This window comes from Perissodus microlepis, chromosome 5 (genome assembly GCF_051167445.1).
Source record: "Perissodus microlepis isolate ML-2025 ecotype Zambia chromosome 5, ASM5116744v1, whole genome shotgun sequence".
NCBI lineage: Eukaryota > Metazoa > Chordata > Actinopteri > Cichliformes > Cichlidae > Perissodus > Perissodus microlepis.
Genome location: NC_140465.1, coordinates 16,617,624 through 16,640,301, shown reverse-complemented (window position 1 = coordinate 16,640,301; position 22,678 = coordinate 16,617,624). Strand labels below are relative to the sequence as shown.

Genomic DNA, 22,678 nt, shown 5'->3' with positions numbered 1-22,678 from the left:
AGTTTCTGGAAGACACCTTCTTCAAGCAGTGGTACAGGAAGAAGTCTGCATCCTTCAAGAAAAACATGATTTTCATGCAGGACAATGCTCCATCACACGCGTCCAAGTACTCCACAGCGTGGCTGGCAAGAAAGGGTATAAAAGAAGAAAAACTAATGACATGGCCTCCTTGTTCACCTGATCTGAACCCCATTGAGAACCTGTGGTCCATCATCAAATGTGAGATTTACAAGGAGGGAAAACAGTACACCTCTCTGAACAGTGTCTGGGAGGCTGTGGTTGCTGCTGCACGCAATGTTGATGGTGAACAGATCAAAACACTGACAGAATCCATGGATGGCAGGCTTTTGAGTGTCCTTGCAAAGAAAGGTGGCTATATTGGTCGCTGATTTGTTTTTGTTTTGTTTTTGAATGTCAGAAATGTATATTTGTGAATGTGGAGATGTTATATTGGTTTCACTGGTAAAAATAAATAATTGAAATGGGTATATATTTGTTTTTTGTTAAGTTGCCTAATAATTATGCACAGTAATAGTCACCTGCACACACAGATATCCCCCTAAAATAGCTAAAACTAAAAACAAACTAAAAACTACTTCCAAAAACATTCAGCTTTGATATTAATGAGTTTTTTGGGTTCATTGAGAACATGGTTGTTGTTCAATAATAAAATTATTCCTCAAAAATACAACTTGCCTAATAATTCTGCACTCCCTGTAGGTGTGGAAAGTTTAGGTGATGCTGACTGGAAACCATGATATCATGGTTGATAACCGACTATTAGCTCTCTAGTCAGTTAGTTTCTAATTCATTTAGTAAAAGTTGTCTGTCTTTACATTTACATTACTATGTGAAAAAGAACATTTAGGCCTGTGTTACATTCTATGGGACTCTTTTGTTCTGTTTGCACATTTCAGAAACAATAAAAATATTGAACCCGCTGGTTTATTTTAACTCTTTTCACCATACTAATATATAATACATATACATGCTAATATGTATAATGCATAAACAATTAAGCATGGACAATATGTAGTTAATAGTAGGACTAGCTGGGGACGGTGGCCCAAAAATCTGCCCAAGGCTCCGCAAAACCTTGGGCTGGCTGCCCTCCAGTACTCTAGGTGGCGAAGAAGTGCAATAAGCAAATCACTTAAACACTTTTGTCCCTGGACGGCTTCCTTCCACAGCGTGGACGTCAATGACATTCTGAGCTTTCACAAGATTGCTCACTTCTGCTGGATGCGAAGATGTCCTTAACCTTTTTGTTCAGAACATTAACAAGAGATGTCGCAAAGGTAAGCGCATGATTGACGTTTAACTTTAAACTCGTGTTGTTTGTTTCGCTGATTTAACCTCCTGCGTTTGTGGGACATCTTCAGTGACTTAACTTTGCTAATTCATTCGCATTTCGTGCATTTCATAGCCACTTGATATCACAGCAGAAGCAAAAGTTACTATAAATTCGTATTTACTGTGACCAATGGCATCGGATTGGTCCTCAAATACATAAATGTGGCTGCTTTGTTGAGGTTGTGGTGTGTGCTCCTCTGTGTCTCTCAGGTCAGTGTTGGCCAGCATGTGCAGTCTTTACACACGGGATGTCAGCTGCTGGCAGCAGAGAAAGCCCTCCTCATGAAACTGCGGAAAAGCACCGGCTACACTTTTATTAACTGTAAGAAAGCCCTGGAGAAGTTCGATAATGACGTAGCACAGGTGAGGGCCTCTCCTAATCTGTCAGGTGCTGTTCAGCGTTGTTGCGTCTTTGAAACTAATGAGCTGTGGGACTGTTTTTAATGTAATTTGGCAAATGTTCAGGCAGAGACATGGCTGCATGAGCAGGCCCAGAAGGAGGGCTGGAGTAAAGCAAACAAGCTCGAAGGTCGCAAAGCCAAAGAGGGCCTGATCGGCGTGTTTGTAGGGGACAAAGCTGCGGTAATGGTTGAGGTAAGCCCACTGGTGCGGGGATTCATTAGCCATCTCCTCCTAGTTCTTCTCCTTTTTCCTCTTTTTTTTCTTTTTCTCAACAACTTGGTCTTTTGTTTGTTTGTTTGTTTGTTTGTTTTTGATGCAGGTGAACTGTGAGACAGACTTTGTAGCACGCAATGAGAAGTTCCAGCAGCTGGTTAAGGATGTGACATTTGCCACCTTGGCCCACCTCAGAAATAAAACTCAAAGTCAGTCGGGATATGTAAAGGTAAAGATGCATGCTGAGGCCTGGGAGTAGAAATAAATGTTGTTTTTTTTAATTTCATAAATGTTAATGGAAACAGATCAGTGGATTGTGTCACAACTTCACCTACCTCTAAGGTGCATGGAAGTCTAAACTAAAACATGATTTAGCATGTGACCTTCAGACAAAACATAATAGAGTAGGTATGAACCAGAAAGAATGCACAGCAATACATCAGGAACAAGGTACATCAACATGCACACCAGCCAATAGGGCACCTACAGGGACGAGCATAGCAATTGGTCCTGCAACTTCAGGCAAACATGAGCTGTACAGCCATGACCAAACACTGCTAGTTGTTCATTTAAACTGAAACTGGTGTTTTGAACATCCTGTTATGCCACACAAGTACTTGAACTCTTAAAACTGATTTGTGCAACAACTTTTTGATACACCAGAGTTTTTAATGTGTCAGTGCTGACAGAGTAACACTTATGACGCGTGCCAGATGAGAATATATTGCAGCTTCCTTCAAGAATGCTTCTGGGAACCTGGGAAACGATGATGATGTTACCCATCTCCTTTATTAGATAGTTCTGTTTCCTCTTGACCAGGTCAACCTGAAGCTGCATAACCATATGTCCCACCAAAGGTGAAATGAAACACACAGATTACAGAAATGATGGCAGTGCATGCTTTAACAGTGTTATCAGTCGTTCACTGGGTTTGGTAGGTTAAAAGTGCATTACTACTTCAGTGTTTTGGTTTTTTGTTGTTCTTTTTGTTTTTTACTACTTCAGTGTTGTATACTTTTTCTGTGGTCCAACCTTAAATCTTCAATCTAATCAAAATATGGGCTAAAATGTTGTATTTCCTTTAAGAACAATTGTATTTTAAAAAAAAAGAAAAGAAAAAGAAAATCAACCTCACAGGCCTTTGGCTATACATTTTTTATGCTACCCAGTTATATGCAAAGTATTAGGCTAATGGATGACCCACCTGCCACTGGGACACCAACTTTAATACAAGAGCAGTAAATTAGCAGTAAATTTAAGTCAGAGTAATGAGGAATATTGTAAAGTAACCACATCCCATTACCAGTTTAAATTCCCTTTTTGTATAAATACATTTTATATAAATAGGTAACTGTACATACTTGTGAGTAATTTCAAACTGAATTTGTGTCTGAATTTGTGTGGCCCACCTGCAGAACCTTCATAGCCCACCAGGGGGCCCCCGCCCACACTTTAGGAATCACTGCTCTAGTCACTTAGACACTCCTGAAGAAACGCAAAACTACACATTAGCCTTGTTTAGCAGTCCTTACACTAACAAACTGGCTTTTCTTTCCAGAGTGTCCTGTCAAGCGATGACTTAAGCAAACTCAGCGTGGGTGAAGGAACTTCACTAGCTGATCAGGTGGCTCTCACTATAGGTCAGTACTTTGCCTAAGGGACACTGCTCATTGTAAAGCACTTTTCACACATGGGACATATAACACTGCAGTGTTAAAATTATGGTTTTCTGTTATTCAGTCATTTCACTTTTATGCTCACAGCTTAATAGAAATATAAGATGGAGAGAAATGTGGTACACACTTAAAGTAAACTGCTCAAAAAATATGTTAAAAACACATCAGATCTCAATGGGGGGGATCATGCTGGATATCTATGTATCTATAAGGATGCCAAATTCTTTGATGGAAAGGAAAATTAGCAGCCTGCAGAGGGCTGAATTTAAAGATGCCCTTGAAATCAAAGTGAAAACATTATGTGGCAGGCTAGTCTGTCTTACCAAAATTTTATTGCAGCAACTCAAAATGGTACTCACTAGTTTGAATGGCTCCCATGTACTTGTATTGCGTGCCTGATAACGTGGGGGCATGCTCCTAATTAGGAGTCCTGGGGGATCTCCTCCCAGATCTGGACCACAGCATCACTGAGCACCTGGACAGTCTGAGGTGCAGACTGGTGAGGTTGGATGGATCGAAACATAATGTCCCAGATGTGTTCTATTGAATTTAGATCAGGCGAGTGTGGGGGACGGTCAACTGTATCAAATCTTTCATCCTTCAGGAACTGTCTGCTAACTCTCGCAACGTGACACCGGCCATTTTCATGCGCTAGGATGAACCCAGGATCCACTGCTCCAGTGTAGGGTCTGACAATGGGTCCAAGGATTTCAAGGATAGCTAATGGGAGTCAGGGTGGCATTCCCTAGCCTTTGTATACCATCACTGACCCACCACCAAACCAATCATGCTGAACAATGTTGCAGCCAGCATAACGTTCTCCATGGCTTCAACAGACCCTTTTGCATCCATCACACAAGTCTGTGCTCAGGGGGAACCTGTTCTAATCTTTGAAAAGTACAAGGTGCCAGTGGTGGACCTGCCAATTCTGGTATTCTTTGGCTAATGACAGTTGAGCTCCACAGTACTGGGCAGTGAGCATAGAGCCAGCTAGGGAATGTTGGGCTCTCAGGCCACCCTCATGAAGTCTGTCTGTTTGCTCAGACACATTAACATTTACACCAGTGGCCTGCTGGAGGTCATTTTGTAGCTCTGGCAGTTCTCAAGTTCCTCCTTGCACAAAGGAGTGGAGAACGGTCCTGCTGATGGGTTAAAGGACCTTCTGCGGCCCTAGCCAACTCTCCTAGAGTAACTGCTTGTCTCCTGGAATCTCCTCCATGCTCTTGAGGCTGTGCTGCCACACAGCGGTCCTTCTGGCAATGACACATACGAGTGTACCATCATAGAGGAGCTGAACTACCTGTGTAACCTCCTAGGGTCCAGATATTGCCTCATATGACCATGTTAATTTAATGAACACCAAGCAGCTGAAACTGATTAACAACCCCCTCTGCTACTTGACTGACCAGATCAATAATATACTCTGATTAAAAAGTGTTCCTTTAACTTTTTTTTGAGCAGTGTATGAAATATTGTAACTATACATTCAGACTTTGGCGGTTAAACTGATGCAGTAGGCTGGATGTTATTAGGCAGTTAAAGTTTTGCAGAAAAGGCTAGGTTGTTCATTCAAGTGTAAAGCTGACATGTTTAGATGCTGTCAGATTGTCAGGAAGGAGTGCACATCTGAAAGTTGAATAAATTTAGCTGTTTTGGTTTGAAACAAAAAATGTAAATGAATAGAAATATAAGCGGAACAAAATTTGAAATTGTCAAGTTTTTGAATTGTTGCTTAATAGCATGAAAACGAACAGTCTGTTGCAGCAGGCTTTGGTTTTATATCGTGCCTCTTGCTCCTCAGGTCGCCTTGGAGAGAACATGTCTTTGAAGCGGGCAGTGACGGTGGGCATCCCTGCTGAGTGGAAAATTGGTTCATATGTACACGGCGGCATCAGCACCCAGACAGAGGTAGCCATGGGCCGTTATGGAGCCCTGGTCGTATTTCAGGGTGGAAAGGAAGGAGAGCAGGAAATGCTAGGTCGTAAACTGGGACAGCATATAGTGGGAGAGTCGCCTTTGTCTCTGGGTAACATGGATGACCTGCCCTGTGGCGAAAGTGAGACACGCCTGCTGCCTCAGACCTTCCTGGCAGACCCCAGCAGGACTGTGGCACAGTTCCTCAGAGGTCAGCAGGCTCGAGTGCTAGACTTTGTCCGATTTCAGTGCGGCGAGACGACTGAAGACGCAGAATGAAGAGAGGGAAATTGTTCATCCAGCTGAATTTGACATGTCTTCATTTCATGTGTGAATATAATTCAGGTTTTGTGTACTCTGTAAGACTGAGGCATCACAGTCACACAGCATCATGAATTTGAAAGAGTGTGCGCCCGCAAACACTGGTACCTGATGAAATGACCAATCCAACAATAAAATCTTTGTCCTGAAAAAACTGTCTTAGTATTTCATTTTATACACTATTCTGTATTTTAAAACATAAATATACTTTTTTTTTTTTTTTAATGAAAAGGTTTCGTGTTAATTATTTTCTTTCTTTATATATGACGAACCTCTTGCTTTGTAACCTAAGTGAACTTACCATCCATCCATCTTCTTCCGCTTATCCGGGGCCAGGTCGCGGGGGCAGCAGCCTAAGCAGAGAAGCCCAGACCTCTCTCTCCCCAGCCACCTCCTCCAGCTTGTCCTGGGGAACACCATGGCATTCCCAGACCAGCCAAGAGATACTATCTTCAGCGTGTCCTGGGTCTGCCCCAGGGCCGCCTCCTGATGCGACATGCCTGGAACACCTTACCCAGCAGCCATCCTTGTGAGATGCTCGAACCACCTCAAATGGCTCCTTTCAATGTGCAGGAGCAGTGGCTCTACTCTGAGCCCCTCCCGGATGGCTGAACTTGCTCTATCTCTAAGGGAGAGGCCAGCCACCCTTCAGAGAAAGCTCATTTTCACCGCTTGTATCTGTGATCTTGTTCCTGACAAATTGCCCAACCTGTTATGCATCCTCATTGCAAAGAACAACATTTTTAGCAAAACCACTTTAAACCTTATCACTAAATTTAGGTTAATTTATATAGTACCAAATCAAAACAACAGTCATCTCAAGGTGCTTTATACTGCAAGTTAAAGCCAGTACAGTATTGTGGAGAAAACCCAAACAAACAACCCCCTTACGAGCAAGCACGTGAAGACGGTGGGAAGGAAGAACTCACTTTTGACAGGAATAAACACCTCAAGCAGAACCAGGCTGAGGGAGGGCAGCCAACTGCGACTGGTTGGGGATTGAGAGAAGAGAGAGTATCAGATGATGGGGCCAAACAGACTGAAGAAAATAAAACAAATTTAATGATATGCTTCAGTGAAGAAGTGCTCTGTGCACACAGTATATCAAATGCCTAATCAAAAACAAGCCTAGATCACCCTATAAATCATGTCAAAGTCATTTTATTGTGGTCCACATGCAGCCCACAATGATCTTAAGTGGGCTGCACCAGTGAAACTACATGATGAATTTGCAAAACTGGGGGGAAAAGCTCTGACAGTTCAAGATATAAAGTTTTTATTAATTTACAGAAAGGTTTACAGAGATTCCTGTTAATAGAAAAAGCTATACATTCGTTAAGTGTTGTTGCTTCAATAAAAATAGAACTGAGGAATTCCACCCATTTGATAACCTATTGTCAGGGTAAGCAGATGCAATGTAGGCACAAAGCTGTCAAGCTGCCTGATTATTGGCTCTTCACTGAGCCCGGGATTAAAAAGCAGGCGGTGTTAGGTTAAGTCTAAAGGACAGCGTCATCTGTCACAGGTTTATACCATTAATGTGTGGCTATAGCAGGACTCAACGATGGGAATTCCCCGTTAAAAATATTCGATATTACAGCGTTCATGCAGTAGCTGTGCTTTACATTTGTGTGTTAATGTGTCGCATCTTATTTTTTCAGAAAACCGGAAGGGGGTGTGTAGCATGCGTGCAGGTTATGGCTCTGCAGCACCGTGCTGCACCACAAACGAGCTGCAACCCTGCAACTATGCGAGAAATGCAGCTGTGAAATGGAGGCATGTGATTGGCTGTTGCTGCCAAAGCAACGGTGACATCACCGGGGATGTACCACGCAGGAGCCGTTTGAGTCCTCGGAGCTCAGAGGAGGTCCAGCAGCTTGAGCCATCTGTCATCTAAACCCTCTAAAAAAACAAACATGGTAAGTCAAAGATTCCCGCAGAAAAAATTATGGAAATATCGGCATTTTGCTGTATTTATGGAAAATGATTTTACCATCTCCTAATCCAGCCCAGGTAACGCTAAATGCGAATCTGCTAGCCTGCTTCACTCACTCGAGCCTTTAGCTCCGAGCCGCTTCTTGCCTGTAATTGATGCCATTGCGGGATTAAGTCATCTGTAAATCTCACTGAAGTCTCTGTCGTTTTGTCTCATCTAACTGTTTCTCCCCTCTCTCTGAACTGTGCCTCAACCAGTCCGACCTAACGGAGGACCAGATCATGGGTGAGTCTCATTATGAAAAGGTGTTAAAGGGGTTTATTATCCATAACATTCATCGGATTAATGTAACCAGTACATATTTAGAAAAAAAAAGAAAAGAAAAGAAGAAAGCTCTGACTTCAGGCCCTGTACTTGAGTAGGATCGCTGCAGGTAAATGAGAACTGCAATGTGAAAGTGAGCTAAATTTAACTCACCTCACTGAATGGCATTCACTGTGTGGGAAACCTGAAGGCGCCTCACGACTCAAACTGGACAAGCGTTTAACTCTGAGTTCATCACTAGTGCTAACCTGCAAAACAGGACTTGGGTGAAACATGTTGATTTGTTTGCATGCTTGAGCTTTTTAAATGTGTGATATGGTAGCAGACACAATAACGACTCACATTTTTGTGCTGTAGGTGTGTCAAACGGCACTGAAACACAGTTTACATTGTTTGCTATGGTACGTTTGCTTTGTGGTGGGTTTTTTTTTGTTTTTTAACAGAACAGAAACGTTTTTCATGCTTTTGTAATTTTGTGCTGCACACTCACCACTGACAGTGAGGAGAGGACTTGGTTTATGTGAAGCGTGTCAGTTTTTGATTCCAGTGGAAAAAAACTACATTGTGTGTTTTATAGTAATGAAGTGCTGTGTATTATTTTTAGTGTAAAAGCACCATTGATTGCGAACAAGTATTTACAGACGTGAGAATTTTATTGGCCCACTTGCTAACCTCTTGCTTTTTTGAAATGAAATGCACAGAAGCTGCTAGTGTTTACTGTCAAAACAACGTATGAAAAATCATGTTTTCCTTCCCACATACAGGGTGTCAGTAAAGCTTTGGTGCATACGTCATTACCTGTGTCATGAAGGCCTGTCTGTAATTTTTGGGAACCTAACATGCGCTGCAGCTGAACTGGAGTTCTGCATTTGCTTTCCTTCTCACTAGAGTTTAAAGAGGCCTTCCTTTTGTTTGACCGGACGGGCGAGGGGAAGATCACCTACAGCCAGTGTGGCGATGTTATCCGAGCTCTGGGACAGAACCCGGTCAATGCTGAAGTACTCAAAGTCCTGGGAAACCCCAAGCTGGAAGGCTAGTATCTGATTCACTACTCACAACAAAAGCAGATGACTATCACTGCAGCATTAGTTTGTTTTGGTTATGAGTGTGGTCAGGTGTACCTGACAAGGTCTCGTTATAACCTCCGCAAAGTAGTACAGGTGATAAGTCACTGCTTAGTGGCTTACTTTGTCAGTGTAACTTGTAAGAGTCACACCTGAACTAAAACACGTCTTTATCTGCAGACTAAATTTACTGCTGTGTGCAAACTGTTCTGGACAATCTAACACTTGGTAAACGGGCTCCAATGTCCCTCACATCACTAGAGAAGCTCTAAATCTTGAGAAAATGTCTAGATTTTCTCACATGCAATCAAAACGAGTTGTGATCATGATAACAATGTGCACAAAACATTATTTATCCGATGCTACTGTTGGCTGTTCCCTTGCCCAAAGGGTCACCACAGCAGGTCCAAAGAAAGTGGCAGCAGGAAAAACATAGATTTACCAGCTCTGCATGCAGATGAACAGGTTTTTGTGTCAGCCTTAAATATCATCCCCCACATCCATGTGACTGAACTCTGAATCATCACCATGAATGGGCAAGAAACAAAAGCCTCACAGAAAAACATCACAAAATTCTACTAAATTCAACCCAAAAACTCACATTATCTCAAACGTATTCACTTATTCACCTTCACCATTGAAGGCTCACTGTTGTTTGTCCCCCTGCAGAGATGAACACCAAGATGCTGGATTTTGAGCAGTTCCTGCCCATGTATCAGGCCATTGCTAAGAACAAGGACCAGTGCTCCTTTGACGACATTGTTGAAGGCCTGCGCGTCTTTGACAAGGAAGGAAATGGCACAGTGATGGGAGCTGAGCTGCGTCATGTCCTCACCACATTAGGTAAGACCTGCAGAATACATGAAGTATTAGTCACGATCTATAAATCACAGTTGGCCTGCGTTCAAGTAGTTATCTGTGTAAAGGCTGTGCTTTCTGCTTCTTTCAAATGTCTATTTCTTAATTCTGTGCTTCAGCGCTAATATGTTCTTTTTTATCTTCCAGGTGAAAAGATGACAGAAGAAGAGGTGGAGACTCTTTTAGCGGGACATGAAGACGCCAATGGCTGCATTAACTACGAAGGTAGATCATTGTGCATAAAAACCTTCTTAACAACAAATAAGAATCTCCAAAAGTTTATTCTGTTCATCTGGCCGTAGTGTTTTCAGTGGGAGAAACGTTTCGTCACTCATCCAAGTGACTTATTCAGTGACAAATAACAAATAAGAACCAGATTATATGAGGAAAAATAATACTACTGCCATTGATTTTTACCCCTGAGCTGTAAAAGGCTGATGGGGTATTGTCATTACCCCGCTGGGCACGCAGGCGGCATGGACCAGTGGCGGAACTAGGGTGGCACATTCCTCTTCAGTGAAGTATGTGAAAATCCCCTATGCATAAATGGAGTCAACAAAATGTCCACAAAAACACAATTATGGGGGGGACAGCTTTTAAGGACATAAAAGTTTCCCCCCTTTGCGTGGACACCCAAGTTTGTGAATTCGGTAACTTAATAATAAGGCGAAATTATACCATAGGTTCATCAATTAAAAATCTTAGATGAAATCAAATCTCAAAGTCAAGTTAGATGTGCTGTGGTGCCAGCTACACATATTTACCTGCTTTATTGTCACATAATCTTAGTGGTACTTCGCGCAGCCTTGTGTCGGGCTAAAAACTGTGTGATATTCATTTCATCAGAGTTGGACATTTGAGTTCTCAGTTGCAGCTTTGCTGGGTATTGCGTAGAATAGATTTCAGGCTGCATTGGATGAATGTAGGGCCGCTGTACACAGTGTTTTTCTGTCTACGGAGGCCCTGAGAGGTCAAACACACTGCAACACTGAAATGCCAGCAAGCAGAATTGGGAGGAGGGGATGCACAAGTGAGAAGCTAGAAGTAAGCGGCTAATGGTGTTATATGAATCATAAAACACATTGCATATTCTGCATATTGTTAATGTCTCCCCAGACACAGTTCTTTCTTGTTTTGTGCACTTTTGCAGTGTTTTTCTGTTTGCTGGTGTTTTCTTAAGTTGCAGTGTTTGACCTCTCAGAGCCACCGTAGCTGTGCGACTGCCTCATGCTCACTGACTCCTGTCTCATCGCTTTTGTCCATCATATTATATCTGGTTGAACAGAGGGTAGTGAATTAACCTTTTTTCTTTTCTTTTCTTTTTTAATGAATTGTGATGTTAGTCTGTAGATATTGAGCACCGATGGTGTTCTCTGACCTTTAACCTTTCTCTCCTGCGGTGCTCCTCAGCCCCACCTAAATGTGGCCTGCATGTAGCATCCATGCACACCTTAAGGCTGCTCCCATGTTTAACGCTAACGATTTTGAGGGGGGGGGAAGGATATCAGGGTGCACCAAGATGCTGCAAAATGCTGCAAACAGACACGAATTGTTTATTTTAATTTGTCTGCGGAACTCAAACATTTCTACCACACTTTTTTTTTTTCTTTTAACACTTTTCTTCCCTAGCTGTTTGCCTTTTTTCATAAATCTAATTATTCTAAATAAATTCAGGCTTTTGATCCTATTTGCTGATATGGCTGATTAGGAAATGGCTTATACCCGACTTTGTGTCTGTACTCTGAAATGCTGATTTTTCTCCATCACTCTCCACACAGAGCTCGTCCGGATGGTGCTGAGCGGTTGAGAACTTCCGAGGACCACTTCCAGATTATTTTCTCTGTTGTCTTGCCCTTCTATCCATGTCATCCCTTCCCTAATAAGTCTGTTTTGTTTCTGTGACATTTTTGTGCCTTTTCTGTCAAATGTGAAGAGACACTTTCACCTCAATTTCCAAACATTCACCTGCAGGCACAATCAGTAGTATTATCCCCCCGGATTGTTTAACTTTTGTCATCTTTATCTGTCTTGTCAGCAGTTTTCTTGTGAATGGAAATAATAATGGGATTTCTGAAAGTTTGAAATAAAAATGCTGTTTTACAAAGTGTCATCAGGCCTGTGAGTCTGGTTAAAGTCGCATTACAAGCATGATGAAAAATATTTCACAATCATTTAAGTGGATATCAGATGATTTCTGTGTCTTGTCCTGAGCTATATGAATTAGTGATGTTAGGTTTGCACATTCAGCAAAAATAAAAATCAGTTGGAGATAATTGGCTGATTGGCTAATTAGATACATCCAAATAAAGAGCATCAGCCAGGCGATGCCTCCTCGAGGTCCACCAGGAAATACTGTGCAGTCGTTCGTCATCAGATACTTTAAGTTAGTAAGTCAACAAACCACTTTGAACATTGTCTCCTCTTCACATCTTTATTTTTTCCCAAACATTTTGTAATTAAAACCAGTTTTGACATTTTTTTTTTTTAATACAAACTGCCAGAATAACTGTCAGCACTAATGTGATGATTTACAGAGGAAACTTTTCTACTGTATAATAATCAATGGAACTGCTGCTACCTTCGGCATAGTGAAAAACATATAGAAACTGAACGGACACTTATTTCATATCACAAAATCCACACAATGTAATAATAACACAGATAAAAAAAGTCCATTTATGCTCACAACTGTGGTGAGGACTGCAATACTGGCTTGACGGACATCGACTGTAAAGTTTCACCATCTGACTGGATTATATTTCATGATACTGACATGATGTGCAGAACAACACGTGTTTCTTCTCGTAAATTCTTCAAACAACAGATGGCACTGGAAAAAATTGTAAAAAAAACAAAAAACAAAACAAAATAAAACTGAACGGTAACATGGTTTACAGATCCTAATGGCATGCGTTCACATACACACATGCTCACAGTCACATCTCAGACAGATCCGGCAGTCCTGTCCAAATCACACACAACTATGGAGAGGGTAAATATCAGTTACAAAGGTAATATACAGTTACAATGTTGACATATCAAAGAAAGAAGATGGCAAAAAAGAGTAAAAAATATATAAATGTATAGGATACAAAGTGAGGATATTGTTGCAGATATTAAGGACACAATTCTCCATTGTCAGCTGTTTAAGGTGCTCCCTTGTGTTTTTACAGCGTCAGCATTTCTTACATCGTTAAAGCGAAATGCACCAAGCTGCTAAAAAACATCCTCCACACTCACCAAGAAACCACAATGAAACTCACTGAATAAATGTATGATAAACATGATTAGAAAAAACATTTTGGCTTAGCAGTTTACACAAAGTCCAAATCCAAATAAACGCGTGTGTGGTCGCTAACGGTATTAATCCCAGACTTTCTTTTCAAACAGAATTACATTCCTCACAAAAACCACAGCCTGGATGCTTCAAGTTCATTTGCACTTGCAAAACACAACGCACCACGGTCACGTTTTTCTCTAAGTGCTGTTGAAATGTGGGAGGGAGTAACCTCCTATAACAAAAAGAGGCCTTTTCAAGACCTCAGGTTGTCATTACTTTCAAATAGTTCCCATATTATTATTAGAGTAACAAGAGAGGTGTTTGTAACAGAAAATCCAGTTTACAGTACACTTTTCCCAAACTGCATCCACTCTGCGTTAAATTTCAGTGTGGCATCTTTTGATTAGAATCGTCTTCATTCCTTTCAGACTTTATACGGGTTTTAGAAACATGACACAATTTAAAACAGAGAAAAAAAATCATTTTCCCAATTAGCTTTCCAAAACTGTATTTAAGACAAGAAAGAGATAATATAAGTGCTCAAGTTCAATTTCATGGTTGCTTCAAGTCTTTCAATGCGACCTACAGAAACATATTAAAAGTGCTTTTGTCTTACATATATTTTAATTAGTACCTACAGTACGAGAGGGGAGGGGGACGCTAGAGAGCGTAGGAAGTACGAGACTTCACTAGCTGTGACAAACTGTTGCAGGAAAATAAATGCAACAATTTCCAAAACACTGAAAACATGAGATGAGTCTTTTCTCTTCTTCTCACTGAGTGCCAGCATGTTGATAAGACCATCTAAGCTTACCAGATCTCCTGGTGTCAAGCTTAAAATTCCAAAGTGAGACGCAGTCGAATACGCAGGATGAAAATCTATTTTCTTCATTAGTCGGTTCAATTTGAAAAAGGACTTCTTTTCTAACAGAGAGTCAAAGGCGGATTGATATTGGCGTTTTTTTTTTTCGTTCTCAAATCAATTGTCCTCTTGAAAACACACAAGCAAACAAAAAAAAGAAATAGAAAATGTAAAATGAGTTCTCTTCCTTCGGTTGATGACTTCTTCATTTTAGATAATACAGGCAGGATTCAAAGTGGTCAGAGTCATTCAGATTCTCAGGAAATTTGCTTTTTCTCACTGTGGAGGAGGGACCGGAGCTGAGGGGTGGAGTGTCTCTCCGGGGAGAGGGGCGGTGGGCTCTGTGAGGGGGCAAACAGGAGAAAAATGTTACGTACGATTTGTAACATAGTATCATTAATTTATTAAATTTAGTCATTTATATTCACAAAATGTGAATTATGCATAATATATTATAATCTATGATATAATCATGATATATTATAATACTAGACTAGAGTCGTAGTCCAAACAATAGTATAACACTGATGTGTACTTGTGAAATAAAAGAATGATTGATCTTCTCCGTGTCAACCTTAGAACATTATAAGCCGTCCCAAGTCATGTTGGCATGAAATGTTTGGTATTGTTTGATCATTTGCATCATGCCAACAGTATCTCACAATCAAGACAGTGAAAAGTCCTGTTTTAATGAGTGAACTCGGTTTCAGCTTTTTGGTCTTAATTAATAACTTGTTGACAAAGATTAAGATAAACTTGCAGCTTTTAATTGTCGTTACTGCACCACTGCACAATTTCATGTATTTCACACACATTCATATTATTTAATTTGCTTCAAGAACAAACATGTCTGTGAACATGTCCATAACTAATGAATGTAATAATTATAAATAAATATTACAACTACGGTGTACGAGGAACTGACAGCAAACGTAAATGTATTAACTACTATTAAAGCTGCTACCTCACCATGGAGTACAGATGTAGTGTTGGAGCTGGAGTGAGCAGCTGGGGTCTGCCCCGGGGGACAAGGTGGCGAGGTGTGAGCGCTTGGTGGTGGCTGGGACTCGGGAGCTGGGGCTGAAGCGGCTGGTGGTGCTGGGCTGGGGGCTGGCTGTGGCGCTGGTGTGCTGGGAGCTTGCTGATTTGCGGTCAGGGCTTGAGGTGCCGGGGCCACGGTGGCCTGAGTGGAGTGAGGGCCCCCTGCCTGGCTATGTTGCTGGTGCTGAATCTGCTGGAAGTGCTGCTGGCGAGCCCTCATCTCAGCGTATTTCAGCTGCTCCATGTGGAAGGACTGACGGTCAGCCAGCAGTTGCTGCCGCTGGTACTCCAACTGCTCACAGAGACAGACAGACATGTCTATGATTTAGGAAAACAGCATACTATACACACTGCATTGAATGTAACTTAAGAATTTTCTTATTTTAATGCTACATATCCTTAAATTCCCCACTCACAGCCTCCCGCTCTCTGTCCATGATGGTTTCCAGCTCCTCAAAGTGTCGCAGTTTAATCTCAAGCTTCTTCATTTGAGTTTCCACCAGCAGAGCCACCAGAGATTTGATCTTCCTCTCTTCCACTGCAGCCAAATGCTGTGAGGAGAAAGAAGAAGAATCTCAGATTAGAGAAAATAAAAACAAAAAAAGCTGAAGATTGAAGATACGACAAGTTAAGACCTTGACTCAATTAATTTTACCTTGGCCTTGACAGCAGCAGCTGCTAGAGCGGAGGCAGCAGCAGTGGCCAGGTTCCCCTCTCCCACATCACGCTCCACCTTAGCTTTCCTTTCTCCTTCACTCTCTCCTTCCCTCTGTCCCTCCTCTGTTCCCTCTTTTCCATCCTTCTCCTTCTCCCCATCACCTATGAGAAACAAAAGTTTAATGTTTTTCACTGTTGACCAAAACCTTTATGTCTGCAACGTCTTATGAAGACAAAACCCTTTTGTACCCATCTCAGACTCTGTTTTGTCTGCCTCCCTCTCTCCTTCAGGTTCTCTTCCTCTTTCTTCTTCCTTCTTCCCATTCTCTGCCTGCTTTTCCTCTTCCTCATTCGCTCCATCTTTAGTCTCCTGTGTGGCAAAGTAAACAGCACAATATGATCCACAGAACTTTTACAGCAGAGATAATATATATATATATATATGTTTATAAAATGACATTCTATTATGTTACAGTGAATTCTCATCATACCTTGGCCTCTCGCTTCTCCTCATTAGACTGGTTGTCACTCTTGCTTTCATCACTGCTTTCATCTGTAGAGAAGGCAAGCCACAACCTTTCAATGCGCTTTTTCTGACTACTCAACTTTTACAATCATTATTTTTAATTTTCTTTGTAATGCAGCGTTCCAAAATTTATGCTGTGTGCATTTATCCTACCAGGCCTCTCTCCCTCCTCCAGGCCGGTCCCTGCGATGCCACTGCCTTCCAGGCCATACAGAGGGTCTTGTCTGCCGCTGACCCTCGCTGCTTCCTCCACCCGCCGCACATGAGCCTCCACAAGCGCAGCTGGAACCTCCTCCTTCATACGCGAAAACTCCTCTGAGCAGGGAGCGATAAATCACAATTAATGATGCGAAGCAAAAACAAGGACACTGATGGATTAGTCACCTTTAGTAGATTGAAAATGAACAAAATCGTTGCCTGAACAAAAGCGGTCTTATGAATGGCATGTACAGACATTTGGAGCTTCAATGATACAGGATTTGGTCAAGTGTTGGAAAGGTGTTGTTTAACATTTAATGGTCTCACTGTAGAAAATTAAAATGTATTTTGCTGTCTTAATTTTTATCCTATTGGATTATTTACTGGTTGATGTTTTCAGTGCCCTGTTGCTTCCTCTTTTTCCCATTCAGGCACTTACTATTAGCTCAAACTGTAACAACACAAAGAGACCATTTTTGTTTTCTACAGAGTTGGGAAACTTCAAATGGAGTTACTTCTCACCCAGAGCAGACTTGGCTGCGGCCGAGGCCACACGTGGGTCGACTACAGAGGCGAGGAAGGCCACGGTGCTCATGACAGGGTTTCCTGCTTGGCTGAAAGGTACCGGCTGGTAGGCAAGTGGGCCCAGGGAAGAAGAGCTGTCCTCCAAGTACGGGTCTTCAATGGGCAACCGCAGGAAGTGCAGGATACACTCATCCTGCGTACGGCTGCCCACGTGTTCGGACACTTTGTTCCAGTCGTCCTTATACATTTCCAAACCCTGAGGGAAGTAAAACCTACATTTAGCTCCATCTTTCCATGATGACATTTCCCAGTGTGGTATTACAGTGGCTGCTTTTACACTCTCTGATCATGTTTAAAACACTGACTGAGTGTACCTCAAGTAGTAGTAGTGTTTCTTGCTCTGTCCACTCCCTCATGGAGCTGGCTGCACTCTTGCTCTGCACACAAAACATCACCATCACCTTGTTAACACAATTAAACCACCGATATTATGGTGAGTAAACAGAAACTATTCATTCTGTTATCCACCCTCCTGGACTTGTACCTTTGCAGAGCTTGTCTTCTTGCTGTACATGTCGGTCCGCAGCCCAAAGTTTTGCAGATCTGCTGGCTTGTCCTTCACTTTGTCAGGGAATGATATCATCTGCTGGGTGGCAGGGGTCTACAGGGTCAAAAAGGAACATATGTAAAACAACGTTGAAGATGTGTGCGCACGTGTTCATGCGTGTGTGTATACAAACCTGAGATGTCTTGGGCTGCAGGGGCACCAGGCTGGATGGAGTGTCTGCCAGGACGTGGAAGTGCGAGGTGGGGGGAGGACCCATGGGTGTGGGCCGGCTCTCAGAGTCCACCTGGTAGTTGATCAACCCCCACTGCTCCAGAAAGGCGTGGACTCTGTGGGGGGAGAAAATGTCCGGCGTATTTATCGCAGGCAGTAAGTGATTTTGCAAACACTGGTTAGAAACACCTATCCTCCCCTTACCTCATGATTGCACACACATCTCCTGCCAGATTCCTACGGCAGGCAGTGGAGGTCAGGTACTCCTGAGGATTCAGTCTGTAGGTGTCAATCATGAAGTTCCTGTATGCTAGATAACTGAAACAAAGAGGCTTTTAAATATCTGACAGATAAACAGATTTAAATGATTGAGCACTGTGTTGTGCACTGATCACACACTTACATCTCAGGCGTTTTGGATTTGTTCTTCCCATTGAAAAACTCTGGCAGGGCTCGGCGCTCAATGGCATGAACACTGGAAGAAAAACAGATGCAAGTATGCAACACAAATTTCCCTCACTCATGGATGACCCTTAAAACGTTCTAATACTACGTCGTGTGGCGCTGCTTTTCATTTCAACGAGTTCACTTTTCCTCATTCTGTTCTCACATGGGAAAAAAGCATTTTTATTCTTACCTGTTATAGTCAAACCAGGCTGCGTAGCTCGGAATGATGATGTGATGGGTTTGCTCAGTCACGTTGTCCTCGTGAAGGTCTGAGCCTTTCACTGGCTCGCCCTTCACACTCGGGGAGCCTTCCTCCTCTTCCTGTTGTTCATACAAACATACAGTTGGGCTCACCAACACAGAATTACAGCCATGATTTTGTCATATGTACTATTAATTGTTAAAGTACCTTTCCTGTTGTTTCCATGGACTCGTCTTCTTGCTCATCTGTTAAATCACACAAAAGAGACGCGTGCGTGAAAGGGTCAATAGATTAATCAGTGCTTTATTACTGGAAATTATTGATGAATAACAGCCGAACACAACAAGCCTTTGCCATTTTTGGTGAAGCATTTATTAAACTGGTTGGCGGTGGTTAAATATGATTGTGTAGGTGAAGCTCACCCAAATCTGTCCCTCCTTTAACTGGGGTGGAATCAGAGTCCTTCTTGGTGTTATCTGCAGGGAGACAGAATTGGCTTGATTATTAATATTTTAAAAGAGGACCCATTAATATCTATCCCTATATATATATATATATATATATATATATATATATATATATATATATATATATATATATATATATATATATATGATGTGTTTTCAAAATATATGTAGACTTGTATACTTGTCTTTGCTGGGTTTCCCTCTTCAGATGCTGGAACAGGTGAAGCTTCATCCAAATCCTTGGACAGGTCCTCCTGTTCCTCCTCCCTCTGACCCCGTTTAGACTTGGTGTACGGGGTCGTTGGTCTGTTGACACGCACACAAAGGGAACAAATGTGTATTGCATTATTTTTCATAACCCTCTGTTTTTTTTCTCCAACAGGGAGTCGAAGAACATCATCATGCATCAGGACGTGACTCTTAACAAACCCTTTTTTGGTGTTCTTCTTCTTGCTCTCCTGAGGTGGTGGGGTTGGGGAGGGTGATGGCGAGCGCTTCCTCTTCTTGGCGCTGCCAGGTTTCTTGTCCCTCCGCTCGTCTGGTGTGGTCACCTCATCTGTCAGGGTCTTGGCGGAGATCCTCTTCCTCTTAGGACAGCCCTCTCCAACCTCATAGTCCTCCTCGTTCATCCACTCGTTATACTGGTCCAGATCTAAAATCCACTTTGCATGGACCTGTAAATAAATAATAAATAAATGACAAATAAATAAACCAATTATTATCTGCCCAGAAGTGAAATGTTTTCAGCAATCGTGTCAACCACCAGGATGGTAGAGGAGGAGGTGGAAGGAGGAAGACCTAAACTGAGTTATAATAAAGTTGTAATAAAGTTATAATAAAAGTTATAATAAAAGACTGAAACTCATGATATTAACCTCTGTTATTAAAGACTTCATTTTGCAGAAAAGAATAAGAACAAATTAAAATTCAAGCTGAAATCAAAAAGGTTTCCAAAAACATACAGATGTATCTGTAACATTTAAGTGCTGCACAGTGGACAAATAAAAAAAAAGATCCTTGAATTTAAATACTGCAAGTATCATGTAGCATTAATAAAGGGGTCAAATACTTGATTAAACTCAGGGAGTATTAGAAAATCTGCTGTTTAAATTCATACAGACTGACACAGACAGAAAAAAAGCAACAACAAATACCTTCCTGGGCTTTTCTGGGGAGGGAGGATCTTCTACCGCAGCCTCAATTTCACTGGCTGCGATCCAGGTATCGTAACTAAACAGTGAAGGGAATGAGGTTAAAGCTCGCATTAGGTGGGAAAAGCACAAGTTTGGCCATGTAACACCACAGCAGGAGGGGTAATGTCAGCTTAACCTTCTAAAAACCAAAGATGTATTGAGAAAATAAGACAAGTAGATAAAAGTGAGCTGCACAGTGCTCAGAACAAACCTGTCAGGAAAATATCCCCAGTGAAGCAGCACTTGCTTGTCTCTCTTCATCACAGGACGAACCCACTCCTCTGGACCAAGAAGATCGGACGATGTTAGCGCAAATCTGACTCGTGCAGTAAAACTTGTAACAATGCCTACCGAGACAAAACCTCACCTTCTTCCAGACTGGCAGGAATAGGCACAACAACGTGGGAGCTGGAGGCCTTGTCTTCGGTTACTGAGCCCTGCAACACAAGAAAACATCAGTAGAACCATTTGAATGTAAATTAAATCTGTCTGTAGTAAATGATCTGCCTGAAAGGCTCCTTTTAAAACACACCTGATGTCTTTTGATGATGTCTTTCAGTTTCCCCAGCAGCTTTGGCTCTATGTCAGGACTCAGGTAGATGACGGGCCTAGTCAGACAGTTGTTCTGGAAGAATTGGAGCAGATACATAACTTACACGACTACATTTGCGAGCATTGATTCAAATAATCAAGAAGAATCACAAAACAATACAATAATCTAAACTCAGTTCTGCCCAATATTAGTTTTGCTATAAGCTTATTGGTGCAGTCTTCCATAACAGTCCCAGTTTCTCATGTGCCCTCTTTGGAATATTAATTGCCCAGTACTTGTCCTATGAACTTGATTAAAAGTCGAAATCACCATGCCACAGCAGATAAAGAAATCTAGATGATCTTGGAAAACTGCAGGACTGATTAAGTAGGATTTCTGTGGATGTCTTTCAGTACATCTACGTGTAATGATCAGGCAGCTTGATTCCCAGACTCTTTTGAAATTTAGCGTAACCAAAAGACACGGTGTTCACTTTGCTATCATTTAAATTTAATGCCTGCAGTAGGAAAAACCATCAAAAATTTACTCCTGTTAGATAAATTAATCAAAATATGGCCTGAAATTTTCTACTGTCCATTGACAACCATAAAAGCACTGCTGCAAAACTCACCTGCACTAAGGACTTCTCAATCGTCATGAACATCTCCACATTTCGGTCCATCCTCGACGGATTCTGGAAGTCAAACCTGCGCCTACCAGGAGTTTAGACTGGAGTTACACACGAAACGGCAACATAGCCAATATCCAACTGAGCACTGTAACTTAACAGCCACTAGCCCAGACGCCTAAACTCAGCTAGAAAGAAAGTCTTACCATCCTTGGTCACTTTTGAACTTGTAGGCTGCAGCCAGGATGTGGCAGAGAGCCCCTCCTGACTTAAAGTCCAAGAAGCATTTCATCTGCAGGGATACAACTCAACACATTCAGAATAACAGCAGTTTAAATTAGGTATCTATTTTTGAATGTAACAGATATACAGATGTTTAAAACACGTACCGGCAGCTTGGTGAGCGGAGGGTTACTGACATGTCGACCGAACACCTCCTCCTGGAACTGGAGCAGCTGGACCACCAGGCTGGACAGAGATTTGTTGGTGGGGGGCTCGGCCTGGATGTACTGTGCGCAAACACATGAAAATAAACTCAACTGTGCTGCTGGATGCCTTTATCGGATATCTCAAAGGAAGGAAATTTCAGTGAAAACTGCGACACGGATTGGTAAATGGGGAGGGGATGGAGTCACAAATATCGCTAACCTTTCATTTTTATCACTGTTTACTAAAAGTGTTTTTTTTATTCGATTATTGTGTTTAAACACCAGCGCAGCGCTCAGTGTTATTCAACACCGGACATTGCTTCAGTCAGCGCGGCGCGCCACAGAGCCAACATCTGGATCCGAGCTGCCTCACCGTTAGCCCATTAGCTTACTAGCTAGCTAGCGGGCTGGCCGGCTAAAGTCACCCTTCAACAAAAATCCATCCTCTGAGGTCAGACTGTGTGCTTGTTTTAGATCGGTTTAACTACAACAGTGCTCAGAGAAGCTGCCGTTAGTGGCTGCATCTGATGCAGCTGTTGGCTCAGCATCCTTTTGTATCCCGGCTCGAGTGAATCAAACAGCTGGACGCTCAGCAGCACCCTCCCTCCTCTCTTTGTCACTGCCTCTGCCCAATAGGTAAGTGGCCATATTTCAACGTGAAAAATGGAAGGTGTCTCTGTAGGATAGCAAAACATGCGGTCGGTACCTTTTTGTAATTCTTTCCCAGCCAGACGCGGACATTATCAAACTGAGAAACGGTATCAGACGCTTCGAAATATTTTACATTCGGGCCGCCGTCTTTCTTCCGCACCGCCATCTTTGCCTGCAGACAACTAGTCGAAGTTGCCTGCCG

General features: G+C 42.1%; 3 protein-coding genes across 5 annotated transcripts; 2 read left to right on the top strand and 1 right to left on the bottom strand.

Annotated features, from left to right (window-relative positions):
• The first annotated feature begins 1,156 nt into the window (after positions 1–1,156).
• On the top strand, positions 1,157–6,033 carry tsfm (Ts translation elongation factor, mitochondrial). The gene is made up of 6 exons (XM_084928302.1): positions 1,157–1,298; positions 1,564–1,716; positions 1,819–1,947; positions 2,075–2,197; positions 3,527–3,608; positions 5,446–6,033. Exons 1-6 carry the CDS (start codon positions 1,251–1,253, stop codon positions 5,835–5,837), a joined length of 927 nt encoding a protein of 308 aa, XP_084784428.1. The 5' UTR covers positions 1,157–1,250; the 3' UTR covers positions 5,838–6,033.
• Positions 6,034–7,672: 1,639 nt separating this feature from the next.
• Positions 7,673–12,171, top strand: myl6 (myosin, light chain 6, alkali, smooth muscle and non-muscle). Its single transcript, XM_084928304.1, has 6 exons — positions 7,673–7,798; positions 8,073–8,100; positions 9,028–9,171; positions 9,873–10,046; positions 10,209–10,286; positions 11,840–12,171. The coding sequence occupies exons 1-6, from the start codon at positions 7,796–7,798 to the stop codon at positions 11,866–11,868; spliced, it is 456 nt and encodes a 151-aa protein (XP_084784430.1). The 5' UTR covers positions 7,673–7,795; the 3' UTR covers positions 11,869–12,171.
• Positions 12,172–12,471: 300 nt separating this feature from the next.
• On the bottom strand, positions 12,472–22,678 carry smarcc2 (SWI/SNF related BAF chromatin remodeling complex subunit C2). 3 transcript variants are annotated; one of them, XM_084928299.1, is made up of 26 exons: positions 22,532–22,678; positions 21,787–21,906; positions 21,604–21,689; positions 21,401–21,482; positions 20,770–20,862; positions 20,605–20,674; positions 20,449–20,518; positions 20,199–20,274; positions 19,474–19,718; positions 19,226–19,350; positions 19,000–19,053; positions 18,785–18,822; positions 18,566–18,696; positions 18,332–18,403; positions 18,133–18,246; positions 17,891–18,044; positions 17,695–17,811; positions 17,525–17,587; positions 17,148–17,406; positions 16,581–16,742; positions 16,393–16,454; positions 16,151–16,271; positions 15,900–16,063; positions 15,661–15,795; positions 15,168–15,536; positions 12,472–14,544 (listed from the first exon to the last, which is right to left on the bottom strand). In XM_084928299.1, exons 1-26 carry the CDS (start codon positions 22,640–22,642, stop codon positions 14,461–14,463), a joined length of 3,177 nt encoding a protein of 1,058 aa, XP_084784425.1. In that variant the 5' UTR covers positions 22,643–22,678; the 3' UTR covers positions 12,472–14,460. The 3 variants fall into 3 exon arrangements, with proteins under 3 accessions (XP_084784425.1, XP_084784427.1, XP_084784426.1); XM_084928301.1 differs by having other exon boundaries at positions 15,173–15,536; XM_084928300.1 differs by having other exon boundaries at positions 21,401–21,476.